At 36.2% G+C, this 19,746-nt stretch overlaps 1 protein-coding gene across 1 annotated transcript in view; it reads right to left on the bottom strand.

The window, feature by feature from the left end:
* Positions 1-3,191, bottom strand: part of SLC39A12 (solute carrier family 39 member 12) — a gene marked incomplete at both ends in the record, with an annotated part of 30,080 nt that extends 26,889 nt beyond the window's left edge. Inside the window, one exon of the mRNA XM_079538219.1 lies at positions 2,922-3,191. Within this exon, the coding sequence (XP_079394345.1) occupies positions 2,922-3,191 (270 nt within the window). The remainder of the gene's footprint in view (positions 1-2,921) is intronic.
* Positions 3,192-19,746: the final 16,555 nt, after the last annotated feature.

Below are 19,746 nucleotides of genomic sequence, written 5' to 3'. Positions count from 1 at the left end.
CCAGAATGTACATTTGTGAGAAGAAAACTACAGCATGAGAGGACCATAATTACACTCCAGTTCATGAGTAAATTGAACTCATGCTGTCAAACTGAACTGCTTATGGCTACAAGCATGATGTGTTTGTTGGTGTAGCTCTCCCTGTACATTAGTCCATTTTCCTACACAGAGGCAGAGTAGAATCAAACACGCATTGTTGCATTCAGAAACCAATGTTCCCTAAGGAATTGAGAGAGCTGCCACATTTTAATATAAGTAATTCCTGCAAAAACTGACACAAATACTCAATATAATCAAAGAGAACTGTGGATGGTAATGACCAATTAAATATTTATACTCATAAGCAAGCTCCATTTCAATATGAAAAGAAGTAGGATCCACTGTGCCCTGCCCAATTGCCTACAAGGTCTGGAAAACATTAGACTTTCAGTGTATGACTCCAAACATTAATATTTGGGCTAAGATCACACAGGTACTCTGTTCTCTGTCCCAAAGGCCTCAAGTTAGCCAGCTAGTATTTTTGAATACACATTCAATTTTTGTAGTAATATAAAAACAAAACAAAAAACAGAACAAACAATAAAAAAAATTCTGTATGTCCTGAAATAATTTCAAAGGCTTCTGTAACATTTCAAAACTCAGTAGGGATAAACTATAATCACCCAGTTTTTTGTTTGTTTTTACAAGGAAGATGACAGAAAAGTAAGCAGGTTTTTTTGTTGTTGTTGTTGTTGTTTTGTTTTTGTTTTTAAGGAATAAAGTACATTGTAAAAAGATGCTTCTACTGTATAAGGTCAGCCCATAAAAGTGACTTTTAAGGAGATATCGAGAGAACATAAGTGGGCTCACCACTTGTAATTTTTGCCATTAGGAATATTTCATAGGCATAACAACATGCATGATCTTGGTTTAGGAAACTTATTTGCTTTTAAAACACAGAGCCCAGATTTGAAACTAGGAACAGCACCCTGATTTTCTTTGTTCAAGAGATCAGAAGTTTAAAACAAAATAAAGCATCTCTTACTTTGCAAGAAATATATACCTTTGTGTGTTTAAGAAATAAAGGAGTGACAGATGCTGTTCAAGAGCTACCAGACCCTGCCCAAGGAGTCGGGAAGCCAATATGTAACAGCGAACCAAAAAGGAAACTAAAAAAACTGTTAAACTTTGTTGCTTTTAAATATCCATTGGAGACATCATTAAAAAGAAGAAAAAAAACGAAACCAGAGTCTTCTGGTATGACTGGAATCCTGGATTTATAAGGGAAAGTTCAGTCTGAAATCAATTAGCTATTCCCAACAAGCATGAGAGAGAAAATGCCAAGCAAAGATGGGGCGTTCTGTTTCAAATTTTGGAGATCTTGAAAGGCAGCAAAGACTGTGAGCAGCACTATCTTGTGTTACCAAATCCCGTTAAATCATCTCGACAGACCTCAGCACAGCACTATGAGGGCTGCACATCACTGAAGATGTCACTCTCAGCCTCTGGATTTTCTGTAGAGAGCTGTGTCCCAGTGCAGGATGCATGCAGTATTACAGCCAGCACTGAAATGTACTGCAAATGGTGAATGCCCTTACATTTTTCCCACAGAAAATTTCAAAGATGAAGCCTAAAGAGATAAAGTAAGGCCCAGCAGGGTTTCATTTAGATTTCTTCTGTTAAGGGACACAGTGGTTATGCTCTCCAAGTAAAGATCGCAAACAGAAGATAAATGATGGCAATTCAGAGAAGCTAAGCAAAGAAGGAAAACAAAGACTAGGCCCATTTTGAGATGATTAGGAGGCATCTATAACCATTACTATTTAATATTTTCTTGCTTTGATCTGGGTCCATACTTAAAAACACTGAGAAAAATCTCCTGTACTATCTCCTTTTATTAAACAAACACAAAATGATTTAGGGAAAAACAGACAACTACATTATCTACGTATGAAATTTCACATTGGGGCTCACAAGAAAAATGGGAGCATTTGAAGGAAGAGACAATTAAGCATCCTCTGCACAGGAGGAAAATTTCTCCACCTCATTGGCTTGGTTTATTGCCAGGAATGGTATATTCTCAAAACAGTCACCATTATGAATGTCCTCATAATTCCAACCCAAAGAGATAGTCAGACGTATGTTTTCACAGAACCAAGCCAAAGCTGAAGGAGCATTAACCAAGGCCAAGACTGACCAAGCTCTTACTAGCTCCTTTCAGGTGAGTCGCTCACTTGCCACCATCTCTCTCCTCCCACAGTTTATGATCGTATTATTCTTGTTCCTTTCCTTGTCAAACCAGGAATCAGTTCTGAAAAATAATCTCAACTCGGCAGCTGAGACTTCTGTGGAGCCATACCCTGGACTGTTTCCAGTTTTAGTCTGGATATGCAGATTCATTGCTCTGCCTTTAATTTTCTTTGACTCAAACTGCTTACCAAAAACTTTCCTGAATCTTCAATACTTCAGCAAAGCTGCAGATAAATCTGTGCTAATTCTCTCAGTTTTACTTTTTATGAACCAAAACCAACAACAAAAGTGACTGATCTTACCCCAGACTTTACCTATGTCTTCCACAGTGAAAACCTTCTGGGAGTCAAATTCAAGCTTATGCTTTTTTAGTTAGATCAGAGTGAAACTGGAAAATCCTTGTTGGAAAATAAACACTTAAACTTCAAAGGAAAACTATTACTGTCATGAGATTGAAATATGGGGCTTTTAAGGCATACTTGTCACATCTGGAACACCTCTTCTTTACAAGATCAAACAATTAGCATTAGTAATTTGCAAAGCAACGATTCAAGCAGGGACTATCAATTTTTGCCTGTGATGAGTCTTATTTGGGTTTAGGCTATGTATTTAGGATGACTTTACTATAACAAACAACTTTAGAACTCACTGAAGATTCCGTAAAAATATTGCTCATTAATTGAAGCACTGACCAGATTACAATCCTCTTGCATGCCATAAATCCGCTGTGGGCATTCAGCTCTCTCCAGCACCATTCTGACCAGTTCTCGTGGGTGGTTTGTGTGGAGCTCAGGGTTGTCAGCTGAAAGAAGGCGTAAAACTTCCATCAGATAGCTTCGGCTGGGAGCAGAGCTGCCATCCTGCCCGTGCTCTTCCCCAAGCTGTCCTTCAGCAGTGAGCACGCTGAGCAGGAAAGCGGAACATACCACCCCAATAGCTGGGTGCTTGCTCAGAAAGCACATCTCCTCTTCCTGCAGCGCCTGAGCTGCACTGAGTGTTGGAGTGTTGTTTGCACTTCACAGCTTAAACTCGAAACCTGAGGAATCTGAATAGTAAAGGGGAAAAAAACCCCAACCCCTTAATTAGTGTGAATGCAATATGTTTGAAAGGATTTATTAATTGGTTGGCTAAGCCGCTTTGCAGTGACAAGCTGTTTTTGAACAACAGGGAGCCTGTAAGGGCTTTACAGCCCAGAACAGCAGGAAACTAAGACAATCACAGCCTTAAAATTTCTGTAGAATTACCAATAAGTGATTGATTGAAACTGCTTTTCCCTCCTCATAAAAATAAAGTGTATGATTTTCGTTTCACTCTTATGGCATTGCACTTACTAATAATCCTCTTCAGTAAGAACAGGAAAATGCTGTAGCTTTCACTTTTATTCCATTATGAAACAGGTTTTTAGCAGCAAAAAATATCTGTAAATAAAGATTACTATTCTAATTCTGATACAGAGTACAGTAATTATGTTAGAAATGAATGATATAGAGCAAGTTTCATTTCCAAAACACTTTATCATCATTACCAAGCTCCAGCTATAAAACATGAAACAGAATGAACAGGATATCCTTAAAAATTAATGACATTTTATGATCAGGGGAAAGAGTTACAAGACTGAGGTCATAATTTCATTCGTAGAACTCAGGGAACAAACAAGACAAACATCAGAAAGAACAAGTTTGACTTCTTAAACTCTAGATGCAAAACACATTTTGTATTGTAAATCTGTCTTGACACTATCCTTCCCAATGTCAGGCTATACCATCACCTTTGCTTTAACAACATCCATTCCAGTACAGAAGAAACAAAAGTGTTTCTCTTCTGTTTTCCACAAGGGCTTTTTCATTCTATTGGTAGGCATATGCTGGCAGCAACAGATATTTTCAGATGACAACATACCTGCATTAAACAGCCACACACAAGATCAGCATTTTTTTTGAAGTGCAATATGATTTGTGTGTGTGTGTGTGTGTGTGTGTGTGTGTTCGATTTCAAAACAAACTCAGCAAATGGAGTATTTAAAAAGGAAAAAAAAAACCAGCAAAACACTGCTGAATTCAAGCTGACATTCACTCCCTAACTAAAGTTACTAAGTTTTAGACACTAGGAAATCTTTTGCTATATAAATAAACGTTACTGTTAGCACTCTTGTTGGGAAACACTGACATCTAAACATTATTTTCTTACCTTTTGAAGGGAGAAAGAAAGCCTGTGTATCTAGCTTCGTGGCCTTTTGAATCCACAGAAGTATTTAGCTGCTGGAAGTCCAATGTTTTTAAAATTCTTGATGGTGCTCTGGAAGCTGGAGAGGATTAGTTTATAGCTGCCTTGAAAAGTTTTCAGTTGCTATGGAGAGAGCTGGCTCTTAAGGTAACAATGGAGGTGGACAGGAATTAGTACATGTTCTTCTTGGCAAGTTCTAAGCATCACATTATTGTACGTATTTCACATATTCTGGTAGTTATCATTTTATGCAAATGGTGCCTGCTCTACTCTATCAAAACACAAGATGTGTAAAATTTACTGAAGAATCTATTTCATTACAATGGGTAATACAAATTAGCACCCTAACTGTTCTCTGCTATGTTACAATAATGGAGCGATTTTATGATATATTGAATTTCTTTCTAAATCAAAACTTAATTTCCTTTTGCAAACACTAGAACAGAAAAATACATTTTTAAAGCACTTCCATTAAAAAAAAAAAAAAAAAAAAAAAAAAAAAAAAAAAAGTTGTTTTTCTTTAGGAAGCACTGTCCTCAGAGAACAGGCTCTTTCTTTCTTTCTTTCCTTCTCATTCTGTACTACACTCACACCATTTATAAAACCAGGGGCAGCCCAAACCACAATGAAAAAAATTCTTCCTCCCATTCTAACTTTCCTAGGGGGTTCTGTTGCAAAGTTGACATTTATGTCGCCATGTTGCTACTGTATTATTGCACTAGAATATAGTGAAAACTGATGACTGACAGATTTCCATAGTGATAAATACACCAGTCATATCGTTCTTCCACCTTGCAAACCTTCAGTGCGGTAATGAATAATTAGCATCTCACTTTGTTCTTCAAACCCTGAGAAGCAGTAAGACTGCTTACCTTACTGATAACAGAAACATCGTGTTTCTCCTCAGAGCTCTAGGGACACAGTCCTGGGTTCTAAAATGCCAGCAGTGCTTCCTCCAAAGCTGCCAGCTCAAAGGGAATAATCTGGTGTTAGTAAAGCTGAGAGTTGGCAACTGAGACTGGTGGAAAAAAAAAAAAAAGAAAAGAAAAGAAAGAAAAGAGAACAACAAGAGCTCAAGTGAAGTGCAAAATGTAAAGAAATGATGTTCTCAAAAACACAATTACAGGCATATGGAACAGTGTAAACTCTTGTGTGATCAAAGCTGAACATTTAAAAAATTAGTCCTACTATTATTTACTCAATGATACCAAAGACCCTCAACATTTGTATTGAAATGTGTTTTATTTTACTTTCTCAATCTATTTTTTTTTTTTTTCCTGTTCTGGCTCTTATGTAATTTGCTCTATGAAACAACGCTATGTCCACATTTGTTCCACTAATAAAAACAGTCCCTCAGATGATGTGGGAATAGCTTCCAACACTTAGTTCCATAGATTGCTTAATCACCAAACAAACATAGAGTACATTTATCTGTATATAATTTGGCATTTTGTGTATAACTAGTAATTGAAATGAAAAATTTATTCCATCCAGTTAATCTGTATAAACAGAAGATGAATTGTTTCAATTTGCTGAGAGAAGCTAATGTTTAAAAATACACATTTTATGTTTTACTACTATCAAAAGCTTCTGAGAGAAGATTTGCATAATAATACTGGCAATATCACATATTACTGTTCATATTACAAATTGATGGTAACAAAATGAAACATTTAGTGTATTAAAAAGCCACAGATGAGAGTTAGTACTGGGCACTATGGTTTCAAAGAAATTTCCCTTTTTTTTCAGGTTAAGTGTTGCAAACTTCCTTCTCTGGCTTGCAAATATGTTTCCCATTGGTGACAAAGTTACTGATGAGAACTCAAGCTTCCACTTCCGCTGTAACCCTTAGCATCACAGCATTGCCTCTGCTTTCTGTCATGAGCTAGGAATATTTCTGTCTGCACAAAAATTGGAGGACTACTTTTTACATGATTTCTGAAACCAATTGCTAACTCCTTTTTTCAAACTCTTCTGTAATAGCATTATTCCCCTGCTACCTACCCATGCTGATATTATGTCAACCAACAAAATGGGACAACGATAACAACTGAGCCATATAGTTAGATGCCTAATATAAGTTTGCTGACAGATACAGAGAAATGACTCAGAACCTCAAGAAACAAGCATCACTAATATAATTCTCTCATTTCTTATATCAATCTCTCCCACTTTGACTTAAATTGAAGTGATTTTTCAATAGATGGGGGAAAAAAAAAGGTAGAATGACAATGTTTATGGAGAAAGAGCCCTCAGAGCTATTGCAGAACCAGGTATCTCAAAGCAAAGCAACTTGCCCTTCTAACATGAAAAAAGACCAAAAACACTAGGCATGGCAAACTTAAATAAGTAAATGACACTTTTTAAACTTGATTCTATACTTAGTTCAGGACTGTCTCATGCTCAAGCAAGGATCTGACATCAAGAATTTGCAGAGATAAATCACCGTTTTTAATCAGTTTGAACTTACATCATGGAGGGATACTTGAAGAGAGTAACAGATTGCTGACCAGCACTGCTAATCATCCTAGTAAAATGTTATCAGAAAAGATAAGAATGTGATCAAGATAGGAACTTCCCAAAATTCATATTTTATTTCATGTTTCTGTTCATGATCTCAAACAAAGCACATCTTCATGCACAAGTGCTCTCTTTTATGACTAAGCAAGCTCATATTATTATGTCCCCAAACTTCCATGACTAGGAGTGAAGGCAATTTCCAAATAGCATAATCAGGCACAGAATATGATAAGCATGTGCAGCAAGCCCTCTTTGGTTACAGGATTTTCAGCTGTTTAAATTTTAAGTGAGCCAGTGAGACTCACTGCAGCTTGTCTTGTTTCTCCCACCTACACACCTGCTGCAAGAACAAAAGCAAGTTGCCCATTCACAAATGCCATGAATAACTGCACTCTGCAATTTACTCTTTTTCAAAGGATCAGTGAATAAATTATATGTGAATAGGAAAACTCTCTAGAGGACTCACTGAGAGATGACAAGGACGTGCCCATGAGCTCTATCAACCCAGCAAGCCACTTAATTTTATTTGTACAGCAGAATAGGGAGAGGATATAGGCATCATCTTAGCAAGACCCCTGCTGAACTTCACATCTTAACTGAGAAATGCAGCTATATAACTCTTATTCCTTAAATACTGTAAATCTTGTTTTGATGGACAAAGCAAATGTGGTTTTTGCCCTTTTATTAATCACAGTAATTTTGGCAAACAGAGAATTCTGAACTACTGCAGATTTCCCCTGTGTTATTAATGCAATGCATGCACATTACTATAATTACAGCCATAGGCACCATACTGACATATGAAAGGATTATATTTTGCAAGAAATTTAAGTCTAGCTTCTATATATAGAGCATTCTTGCCAATGAATTAATGCCAAAGAACTTTAAAAAAAAAAAAAAAAAAATCAGTGCCTTAAAATTACTACAGTCTATTCAGCCTCATTGGCCTCACATGCCAATCCCAATAATATCATATATTTAGAGTGCCAATTAATTAAAACGACTGAATTCTATTGAAATGATCTGAGATATACATTAATATAGTTTCACATACTAATTTGTATCTCTGGAACAAGCCTTATATTAGTTCCGGACTGACTGACTCACGTGTTAACAGCAAGTTTCCTTAGGGAGACTTGGAAATCTATTTATAACAGAAGAAAGGAATTCATGGATTATTTCCACTCTAGACCAGCAAAGCCTCTTAAGTTTTGAGAAGTGTACCTTCAGAAGTATTTTTTCCTCATACTGCACAAGTAATTCTTGGCATCTATTGTCTTCAGATGGCATAAAAACTCAGATGGGGTTAACAAAACATTATTTTATATGAAGTGTGTGACCTACTTAGGTCTCATTAATTGCCCTTATCTTACTACAAACTTTAACCTCATACAACTTCTCCATTGCTGATTTTCTGGTCAGTGTTTTTGGACTAAACAGTCCAAAAAATGGATACAAACGTAACTGTGAAGACTATTCAAGAGTATCATTAAATCTAATCAAGAACTTAGATACAGCAGCAGATACGTGCATATGGAAGTGTTTAAGGCCAGGTTGGATGGGGCCCTGGGCAATCTGATCTAGTACTCTGTTTAGCAGCTGGCAGCCATGCTTGTGTTAGGAGAGTTGGAACTTACTGATACTTGAGGTCATAGAATCATAGAACAGCCTGGGTTGAAAAGGACCACAACGATCATCTAGTTTCAACGCCCTGCTATGTGCAGGGTTGCCAACCACTAGATCAGGCTGTCCAGAGCCACATCCAGACTGGCCTTGAATGCCTCCAGGGATGGGGCATTCACAACCTCCTTGGGTAACTTGTTCCAGTGTGTCACCACCCTCTGTGTGAAAAACTTCCTCCAAGGTCCTTGCTAACTCAGGCCATTCTATGATTCAACATCACTTTCAGCTATTTTACCTCCTTTTATGCTAGAAAGATGCAGAAAGTGAGTTATTCAGCTTCCCACCTGTTCAGTTATGTCCTGGAATGCTACCAGAATCTACCACGTGCATTCTTCATTTCTGCTTTTTTATGTTTCTAAAGATAAAAACATGAGTTGGCCTTACTAAGAACATATAATCTAACCCAAAGCACTTACAATTTCATTAAACATACGATTACACATGAATAACTACATAACACTGCAGCACAGAGCACCAATTAGTAATAAAATGAAGAAATTGTTTTAACAGTTATGCTATTTACCAAATAGGAAACAGACTTAGGTATCACATCATTTCCCACATTGTTCTGATCATGTGTAATGCTGTAACTCAATGGAAAATGCAACAATGATAGCAGAGTAGCAAAGTCCTAGGCTGCAGCAAGTGAGGATTTGCTTAAATGCAACAGCTGAGGATGCAGGAACAAAGGAAAAAATGCTGCTTACTCCAGGAAGACCTAAGGTAAGCCAGGATCTCCAGCAAGATACCCTGACCTCCACTACAAACCCTTAAATGAAATCAGGAAAGGGGTGGATCCTGGCTGCACCCCTTGTGGCCACTCAGATGCATACACCTGAGCTCCCATGGGTTGGCCCAGCCTTCTCACCAATTGCTCAATCACTGGTTCAAGCCATGACTTAACATTTCCACTATACATATCATATTGGAATGGCCCTTTCCCGTTGAATAGCCATCCTTTTAGGTTTGACAAACACTCAAAAGTCCCTTAGTGCTAGGTATCATACTTGATACAATATTTCTAAAACATTTTTATTCTTACAGTGATTGAGATAAGTGTGTTCTCAGACTGTTTTTGTAGTACTGTATTTCACTCCATGTCCAAAATACCAAGCCTCTAGTTCTTTTTGCATGAAAGCCCAATTATGCTCTGTTGCTTTCTGACTCAATGTCCTCAGCAAATGATGTCATTGCTATCTACTTATTAGATAACAATAGTCTAAATAGTTGAATCATGGAAGATCTCAGTGGTAACCTCTAAGTCAATCAATCAATTTTCAAAGCAACTCATAACCTTCTAGATTATTTACTTATCCTCAATTTTTTAATCTCCTTCAATTTAGTAAGTAGTTTCCTGTTGGTACCATACCGAATAGTTATATGTAATTGTTACAGTGAAGTTCTGACGGATATCATCTACTGCATCTCCTTTATTCAGAAGATCAACAAATTAATAACATGTAAAAACCATGTTAAAAAAAAGTACTTTCCTATGGCTTATTAATTAGTTCATTTTCACAGCTAAATGGAAACTAAAAGAAATATTTAGCTATAATTTTTTATATTTTATGAAAACAGAAGCTAAAAAAAAAAATACAGAATTAGTCCTTTCTAGTTGCATCAAATAAGTTACATTACTGAAAATATAAAAATACTTAAAACCATTAGAAGTATATAGTATAAGATGATTTAAATTTAACATGCAGTGTTACTAGATTGAAAAATCTGAGACTGTGCTTCTACTGCCAGATCTTTCAATCTCTTTTATTGTACTCAGTTCCTAGGTGAGTAAACATTTGTTCTCATTCTAGCAAATTCATCTGGAAGTTACTAAAAATACATATACGCTCATCCAGGTCTGAAATTGAAGTTCGCTCCAATACAAAAACAAAAGCATTGTATAGATAGGCCAGTTAGATTCATTTTCCTCAAATTGCTGTTAATTATAAAATAAAAAACTGAATTTAATGTCATCCAGCTTTTGAAGGCAACAGCACTGACAACAGCACATTCCATTCTTAGACATTTTTGTTCTAGTTTTTACTTGTTTTATCCAAGTTATTTGTAGTTTTATACATGCATATTATTATTCCATTTCAATGCAAAAACTAATTGCAATGAATAAAGTACGGGTTTTGGAAGAATCATAGATTGTTTGGGGTTGGAAAGGACTTTGAAGATCATGTGGTTCCAACACCAATACCACAGGCAGGGACAACTGCCACTAGACCAAGCTGGGCAAAGCTCAATTCAACCTGGCCTTGAACAACTCCAGGGCATCTCAACTTCTCTGTACAACTTGTTCTAGTGCATCACCCTCATAGCAAAGAAACTTTGGAGAATTTAAACTCCTCCTTTTTTAACCATCTCAAAAACATCAGCTCATTGCTTGAACACAGTCTGCTGCATACAGGAAATAAACAAAGATAAATAAAAAAAAATAAGAGACTAATTTTTTTCTAAATTAAGGTTATTCTTAGACCACAAATAATAACATAGAACTCACATTACTTATTAATGAATACACATTAATGAATACATATATCATTCCTAGAATGATAACAACAAATAGGAATAAGCAAATAAATAATAAAAATAAAAATACATTAAGGAAACAATACAGGATGGTAGTTTTCAAGGAGACTAAAGCCAGTCTCTGTCAAGTACCAGAAGACAACCTGTTATAAAGAAACTGGTGGTAGGAAAGCTATCACACTTGTGGTCCTGGATCCTGGGTTTGGAAAACCTAATACTCAGCTGAAAATAATCAAGTACAATTATTTGCAACACTATCACTTAATGTGATTTCGGTTGTTATTTTAAGCTCTAATTACTGATTTAGAGATTTCACCACCCAGACAATCTACTCTTAATCAGTACCTGCAGTCTCCCACATACTGTTCCAAGAATTGCTTGTCTGAATTTTCTATTAAGTTCTAATTATAACCTATTGTGGAAAAAACAGTAACAGAATGTATTAAACTTGTCCTTTCATCAAGGCAGCAATGGGAAATTTAGAAGAAATAACCCTTTCAATTTTTAAAAACCTGTGCCCACAAACCTTGCAGATGCTGCATATCATGTAACTTTCATATTTCCTTTGTGAAAAATATCCCTAACTCTAATATTTAATAACTTTTTTCTTTCTTACTTGTGCTTTTCTTTTGTATCTTTTTTACATAATCTCTGTGCTTATTCATTTGTTTTCATTGCCAATGTTTTTTCTGTTTTCCTTGTTTTCTTATACGTTATTTGATGGCATTATATTTATATTACTATATATAAAAGTACAATTGCAAAAAGAGAATACAGTATTAAATACCTTATGATGCTTGGACAGATGATAAAGGGAAATAAAGGATTGTTTTGTCAAAAATTTTTATTACAATTTCTACTGTCCCCTCCCTTCAATATTACTTTTTAACACAAATGTAATAATTCCTGAATTTGCCCTATCTCTATTTAACACAACTATCATTCTTAACAATAACCACTCTCATTTTAATTTTTAAAAACTCCCACTCCCAGTTTTGCTCAGTGTTGTTTCCAGCTTCACAGAAAGAGTCTTTTTAAAGTATCTCATGCACAAATTCACACATAAACAAGTCTGGAAAACCATAAATGTGAAGTTTAATCTCACTTTACACAACTTCATTGAGCTTAAAGTGTGTATTTATTAATGACTAGATCTAACAACATACAATCTGCAGCTCACTGTAAAGTTCAGAAGTAGCCAAGTAGAACAAGTCAATGCCTGGCAGTTGTTAGCTAGGAAAAGAAAGCATTAAGTGGATTAGTATGCAGAGCATGGTGTGTTGAGAGGAATTTTTAATTAACTCTCTCTTAAGAAGTTTGGTTTTGGTCTTATCTAGAATTTCATTTTATTTTATTTTCCAGAAACTGATAAGAACCGAAGATGAAGCCGGGGCAAAAATTTATTTAAGAAGAAAACTAAGGTTATTCATAAATCAGTGCCGAGGATAATAAAGGGAGGTGGGAGTGCTGGCTTTAAGAACTCATTCTTTGTGTATACTTTCAGATAAAAGTCTGGAGAATGGATGCGTCCAACGTACTGGATTTCCTCCCCATTCTGAATGACAAGTCCCTCGTGTTGTTTTGCTGCAATATTTTGAGTGACTCAGAGCTAACTGACTAGAAAATTCTGTCTATTAAAGAGAATAAGTATAAACACTGAGACCACCTGTCTGTATCTTAGGATAACTGGCTATGTATTAACTTCAGTTTGCTCTCCTACTTCTGAAACAAAAATATGACAAATAAACTTGCCAAACACCATCTTCACTGTCATTTTGAAAGAGGAAAGTATGTGCATATGAGAGAGAAAAAAACCACAGCATTTCCTCTTGGCATGCTCCTTAATACTACCTCTTCTTTAAGAAACCCACAAATTGGAATTAAATCTACCAGAATGCAAATACACAGGTCTGCATATATTATCCACATTTTTAATACAAAACTTCAGACTTTACAGTAAAGCTGTCACACTTCTGTATATAGTCACTCGCAACTCCCTGTTAGTATCACTAGAAAAAAAGAGACTGTCTAACAGGCAGTTTATCTGGCCTATTCTAGAAGACTGCTTTTGGAGGAGAGGAATTGTGGTCTAGACTTAGTGATTGTATGTATAACTTGTATAACAGTTGAGAGCCTGCAGCGATCATCCCTGATGCAAATGCCTGCACCACTGTACAATTAACAAATGCACAGTTAGAAGAGTAGCGGTTAGGATAGCATCGTAGAGGTTTTTAGTTAGAAAGATTATCAAAGTGGAAAGAGACAATCAAAAATGAAATGCTCACTTATGTCCTAGGCCTGCAGTAGAAAATTCCAAAAGGAACACTTTCCAGAAAGGAATTCTTCCCTGTGGCAGTCAGTCCTTAAATGGGTCTAGGAGAGGTGCAGCCAAGCTCCACCCCTTCTGGTCACTCAGCTGAATTGCCTTCACCTGTGCTCCCATGGCTGACTCAGTGCTCGTCTCAGGTGATCAGTCAGTGGTTCAGGCTATGACTTAATAGTTCCCACACAACCATCAACTACAGTTGAAAAATAGACTTTCAGTGTGAATGAAAGCTATTATCAAAGTAAATATTAGTTTTAATATTTAGAAGAAACTTATTCTCAAACTTGTTTTGTAATGAATTTGATCTATTTCAGCAGATAATTTTGATTCAGTTAAATATGCTGCAATACCCATTAACAGTAATGTCTTGGTAAGTATTATCTCTGAATAAGTATTGTAAGTAATAATAATAACTAGTAAAAACAGACAAAATCAAACATGAATAGTAGATTAATTCATTACTTTTCCAATTCTCTGAGTACAGTTTATCTCCAGTAACTCTATCCTTCTCTGTTTTTCGTTGTTTTTTTTTTTTAATTTCTATTTTTTAATGCATACATGCATCCATTTATCTCAGGAGGATTGTTATCCTTACATTCAGATTGTTTCTCTGTTCCAAAATCATTCTGCTTCTCTTTGCATGTCTTTCAAAAACATGGAGACCACAGCTTCAAAAATACCAAGTTGGGGGTACTCAGAGTCATGAGCAGCAGAAAGTGAATATTCTTGATTAGTTTCTAGAAGAGCTAGCAGAACGCTTTCATTTGCACATGTTTTTTTTAGCGAGTACTGGTCGTAGGCATTTGATTCCAGCTCCTGGAATCAATATGTTGTTTTTAAAGTAATCATAACTTTAGTACTGATACATAAAAGCAGTAATCTGCAATACTTTTTCCCATCTCTCACACATTCCATAAGGTACTTGGTTCTAAAAATCAACACGAGGAAAATATTTTTGAGATAGGTGGGTTGATACATATAGTATGATATACACTAAAGTTTATGATTAGTGAAATCAGTGCCTGGAAAAAACATACATTTATTTCCAAGAATCCAGTCCTACAGCTTGCTCACTGCAATAGAAAGCTATAGGGAGTTGCCTCTTGTTGTGACGTGAGAGTAAGCTTCAAATACAGATTCAAATAGTGGCTAGTTCAGCATTTTAAAGGAATTAAATGATGAATTCTTACCCAAATTTCAACTGCAAATAAATGTCATTTGGATTCACCACAAATGAGATGAACCTGCATTCCTGCAGATAATCATGATTCACACTATTTTGTTGAAGTCTTAGGGCACACTATCTGCTAACTATTATTCATCCCACACAACACTCAGTTATCTGAGAAAAATCAAAGCTTCTACTACCTCCTGCTGCAAGTACCTCTGGAAAATTACCGGAGCACTTTTGTAAAAATATTATTTATAATCCAGATATTTTCTACAGGACTTCATATAATGTAAACAATGTATCACCCTAGTCTAAGTGCAAATGTTCCTTTCTGTGGGATAACATTTAGAGTTGATAACTGATAAGTTTGATTTGACAGTATTCTCTCTCTCACCAGTTTTCCTCAGGAACTGATGCTGGTTTGAACTATTTCTCTCCCTGTGTCTCTCTTGACAGAACTAAAGCACTTAATCCTCCCCCAATCCTGAACTCGATATTTTCCAAATGCTCACTGTTAATATATACCTCACTTGCTAAATACAATCCTCGGTGCACTTTGTAAATGCCATGTCCCCAGACTGGAACTGTCAAATTAAATTGTTTATTTTCAAGCTGTTTACAGAGAAGAAATTTTCTTCCTAAGCTGTTGTATTTCAGGTTTCAGCTAGCTTCAGATCAACACAGTCTGTTTTGTTTTCTTCTGGCTTTTTAAGCAATGTATTGCATTTTTAACATACAAGTCATTTGGAAACACCATTATTCTGAAAGTAAAAGGAATTAAAAGTGTTTGTGGAAACTCATGCTAAACATGAGTATATTGTCTTAAATTGCAGTGATTTCTTCCAGTTGTTAGTGGACCAATAATAACATAAGAATAATTTAGTTAGATTTTTTATATATAAGACAATGACACAGCACATCATTCTGAAAAAGGGTTGAGAAATGCTCCACAGATAAGGAAGTCATTGCCTGGTGAAGTTAAAAGATGTTACTCACTGCCTCAAGAGATTACAAAGCTGCTTTAGGTATATGACTAGTCTTATACTTTCCACAACCCTTGAGTTTATACCTGAACAGGAAGAGCCAAGCTAGGAAATACTGAACAGGCATAGACATCCATCTACCATCTACCTTAATCATCCTAGCTGACTCCATTGGCTAATGGTGCTAGGATAATATACCCAATATATTACTTACATTATTAACATAACTCAGGAAAGAGCCATTCTGGGGTGAGCCAACATAAAAACAGACCAGCTATGTTCAAGTACCCCGCTCATGGGCTTGAGTTACATTTTCATATTTAGCAGCATGAATTCCAGATGCTGTTTACTAGCAGATCTGACAGGCACTGTACATTCAGTTCAAGGATGCAGGATGAGCAGGGCCATGCATAAGATGGCACGTGCCTTAATATGGGTATGTGCAGAAGAGTTAGAGTAAATGTTACATGCTAGAACAGGCGGAAATGATGGCAGTATTAGGTAAAACCTATCTGCTTTAGCGTGGTGAATCTGAGCAATGAATCTGATCTACAATGATGTAGCCAATCTCTGTCCACCTCCCTAAAATCATAACCTTTGCCCATGTAAAGAGATCAGTTTCCTTAATGATATTTGTGTCCATCATATAAAAATAATCTGTTGTTTGACAGGGGAGCACTGGAGTAATCACTGATATAATTTTTAAAGGTTCATCAAAAAAAATGTCAATTATGCTTTTAATTCTGACGGTCCTCTTAGGGTGGCTGTAACCTTCATGGTCTGCAGAAGCTCAATGTGGAATCCTGGCCTCATCCACAGGCAGGAGGTTGGAGAGGACAGTAACACGCTGTCATCACATTTATTTGAAATATTTGCATGAAATATGCATTTTTGAGTTACGTATTTCTGGCCTTGGCTGTAACTCAAACTGGGAACTCATCCATGATTGTATAACCCAGGACTAAGAATCTTAAACTAAATGTAAAACATCTTCAAAAGCAGTCAGTTTAATTAAGAATCCAGTCAATGGAGAATGGAGCTCTTAAAAGATGTTTCAGAAAAGATAAGTGAAATATTAAGGATGAGAACAGCATAATAAGAAGTTATCACCCAGACAAAGAATTCATTTAGAGTTTGACTGTACAAATATGGAAGACAGCTGCAACAATATTACTAAAACACACCAAGATTTCATTTTTAATTTGCTAATTGAGCCAATGATTATTCACAATTGAAAATTCGTTGCAGTTCTGCAGTTCATTTCTCTGCAACATTTCACAACTGTCATAAAAATCCAGACTAGCAGAAAATGAAAACTAGCAGACTGTTAAAATTTCCCTTCTTTGCAATTTTCCTTGTATTCCCTGTGCAATAACAAAACACTGCTCTGATGACCCTGCTCAGACTTGAATGTGTCTTTTTCAACAGCAAAAAATACTGATCATTACAGAAATGTATTCTTTAGAGCTCTATATAACTATATCTTTCACAAATTCACCACAGCTGAGAGAACTGACTTTGCTGGTTTGTTTTTTTTTTTGCTTGAAAAAGTGACACTTGACACTTTCAGTTGCTCACTATTTTTCTACTCTAAACATAAAGAGAAGACAAAAGAGCAAAGTTACTGAACACGGAAAATACTGCAATGATAATTTTGTGTAGTGATTGCTTAAGGCTGGCAATAATTCTAAATTACTTTCTTAATGGGTTCAATGCAAAGCATTGGACTAATATTTACTATCAAAACAAACCTAAGGAAAATAAAAATGTGTGACTAAATAATGAGTGCTTCAAACAGTGTAATTTGAAAATACTTCTTAGTCTGCAAGTTACTCATCTGTCAAATATAACATTATAGGTATTTGTTGCCATAGCTATTTAACCACAAGTTTGTTTTGTTTAATAAAATGTTGTGGGACATGCCCAGATGATAGAATTACTGAAATCTCTGCTGAATTTATAAGACTGCGATGAATTTCACTGACAAAAGGGCTTGTTTAAGTACAATTTATGCCTTTCTAAAACCAATTTAAATATAGAAAATAACTCACTGGTTGAGATTGACATTTGCCATACAAAATCCATCACAACAGATGTCTCAATTCCCTGAGACATTTTCTCCAGGAAAGACAGATAAAGTACAAGGGCTAGATACTCAAAAATTATTGAACTTGAATTCATTCAGTACACCTCATCCATCATATTTACATAAGACCCCATTCCTGCCAGTCACTGCATAAAGTGCAGCACGGAGCATTTGACTAAAGCAGAGCCTAAATGGGAGTGCAAAGAAACACAGCTTACTCTAGGCAAGTCTCTATTTTTAGCAGAAGTGAATTTCATATAAACTTCTTAGGGAGCAGCTGTATGTGGTCACAGGCTTGTTTATATTGCTGTGTCTCATTTCACTTCTGAACACGATTTTTAAACTGTTTTTGCTAAACTGGAAAAATAAAAAGTGATGTAAAGAAATTTTTCATTTCTTGTTTTAAACGGACTTAATTCCAAGCTCTATTACAAGATATAAGGGCATGTTTATACAGTAGAAGAAACCAATGTAATGATTAATTCAATCTTGTGTACAAACAAAGGTAAAACCTGAAAGTAATTATGTCAGCTACAGTCAGTATTCCTTTACTTTTTTAGCTCTCAAGCAGCAAAACTATAGCAACCAAAGAGCAAGGAAAGGTATCACAAAGATTTTTATTTATTTATTTATTTTTTTGAAAGCATGAAGAACAAGAGCACTCCATTCCCCGGAATAAGAAATCGGGCAGATGAGGCAGTAAAGCAGCATGGTTGAACATGGACCTGCTGACCAGGCTGATGGAAAAGAGGAAAAGTATAAGCAGGGGCATGGGATGAGTGGCTTCTACTCTGCCCTTATAAGGTCCCATCTGGAGTACTGCATTCAGGCCTGAGGGTCTCAGTACTGGAGGGATGTGGAGCTGTTGAAGAGGATCCAGAGGAGGGCTGTGAAGATGATCAAAGGGCTGGAGAACCTCTCCTGTGAGAAATGGTTGAAGGAGCTAGGCTTGTTTAGCTTGGAGAAGAGAAGGCTCTGGGGAGACCTCGTGGTGGCCTTCCACAGTATCTGAGGGGAGCTTTTTATACGTGAGGATTTTTTTACACAGTCTAGTAGTGATAAGGGGCAATGGCTTTAAACTAAAAGAGGGGAGATTGAGGTTAGATTTTAGGAAGAAATTTTTTACTCAGAGGGTGGTGAGGTACTGGAACAGGGTATTCTGAGAGGTTATGGATGCCCCAGCTCTGGAAGCATTCAAGGCCATGTTGGGTGGGATCCTGCACAGCCTGGTGTAGTGGTAGGCAACCCTGCCCATGGCAGGAGGGTTGGAAAAAAGATGATCTTTAAGATCCTCTCCAACCTAAGCCATTCTGTGATTCCATACAATTCAGTAAGAGTAAGAAACCATTTCTTCAGGTCCTCACTGCTCTGTAACTGCAGATATTGGGAAAAAAGGAAACAAACAGTAGCAATCAGCTGACAATATTTATGATGATACAGACAAATTTTACATATTTCTCATCCCCACATCAGTACGAGAGCATCTGTAGTCATGAAGGCAGATACTGAGTACAGTTGTGGTTTTTTTTTATTTTATTTTATTTCAGGCAGTGTAGGTTTATCTATCAGTTAAAAGAAAGCTGAGGTTGACTTCGTCTTGAAGACTGGTAATTTAACAGGACAGCTGGCTTTCTCCTGCAAAGCCTGACAAACAGCAGAGCTGGCAGAACAGCAGAAAACTGGAAAGAAAAAAAAAATCAGCAGATCAACTAATCAAAAAACACATATCTGAATAACTGGTGAGATATCTAAATGGCTGCCATAAAGGCTGCTACACAGAAACACATTATTTGTTGCTCTATACTTAGTCTTTACAGCTTAAGCATTGAGAATTCTAAGTATCATTAGATTTGAAGGAGAAATAAACTATGCTGCTCTGCATTTCAAGCATCATTTAAAAGTAAAGATGGTGTTGAACATTCATTATTTAGTCCCAAAGGCAAAGATTAAAGGATGTTATTAAAGCAACTGAGAAGCAATAAAGAGCACA

This window comes from Tetrao urogallus (genome assembly GCF_951394365.1).
Source record: "Tetrao urogallus genome assembly, chromosome: 7".
NCBI classification, from domain to species: Eukaryota; Metazoa; Chordata; class Aves; order Galliformes; family Phasianidae; genus Tetrao; species Tetrao urogallus.
The sequence above is the reverse complement of the archived record's forward strand: the minus strand, read 5'-3'. Positions and strand labels throughout refer to the sequence as shown.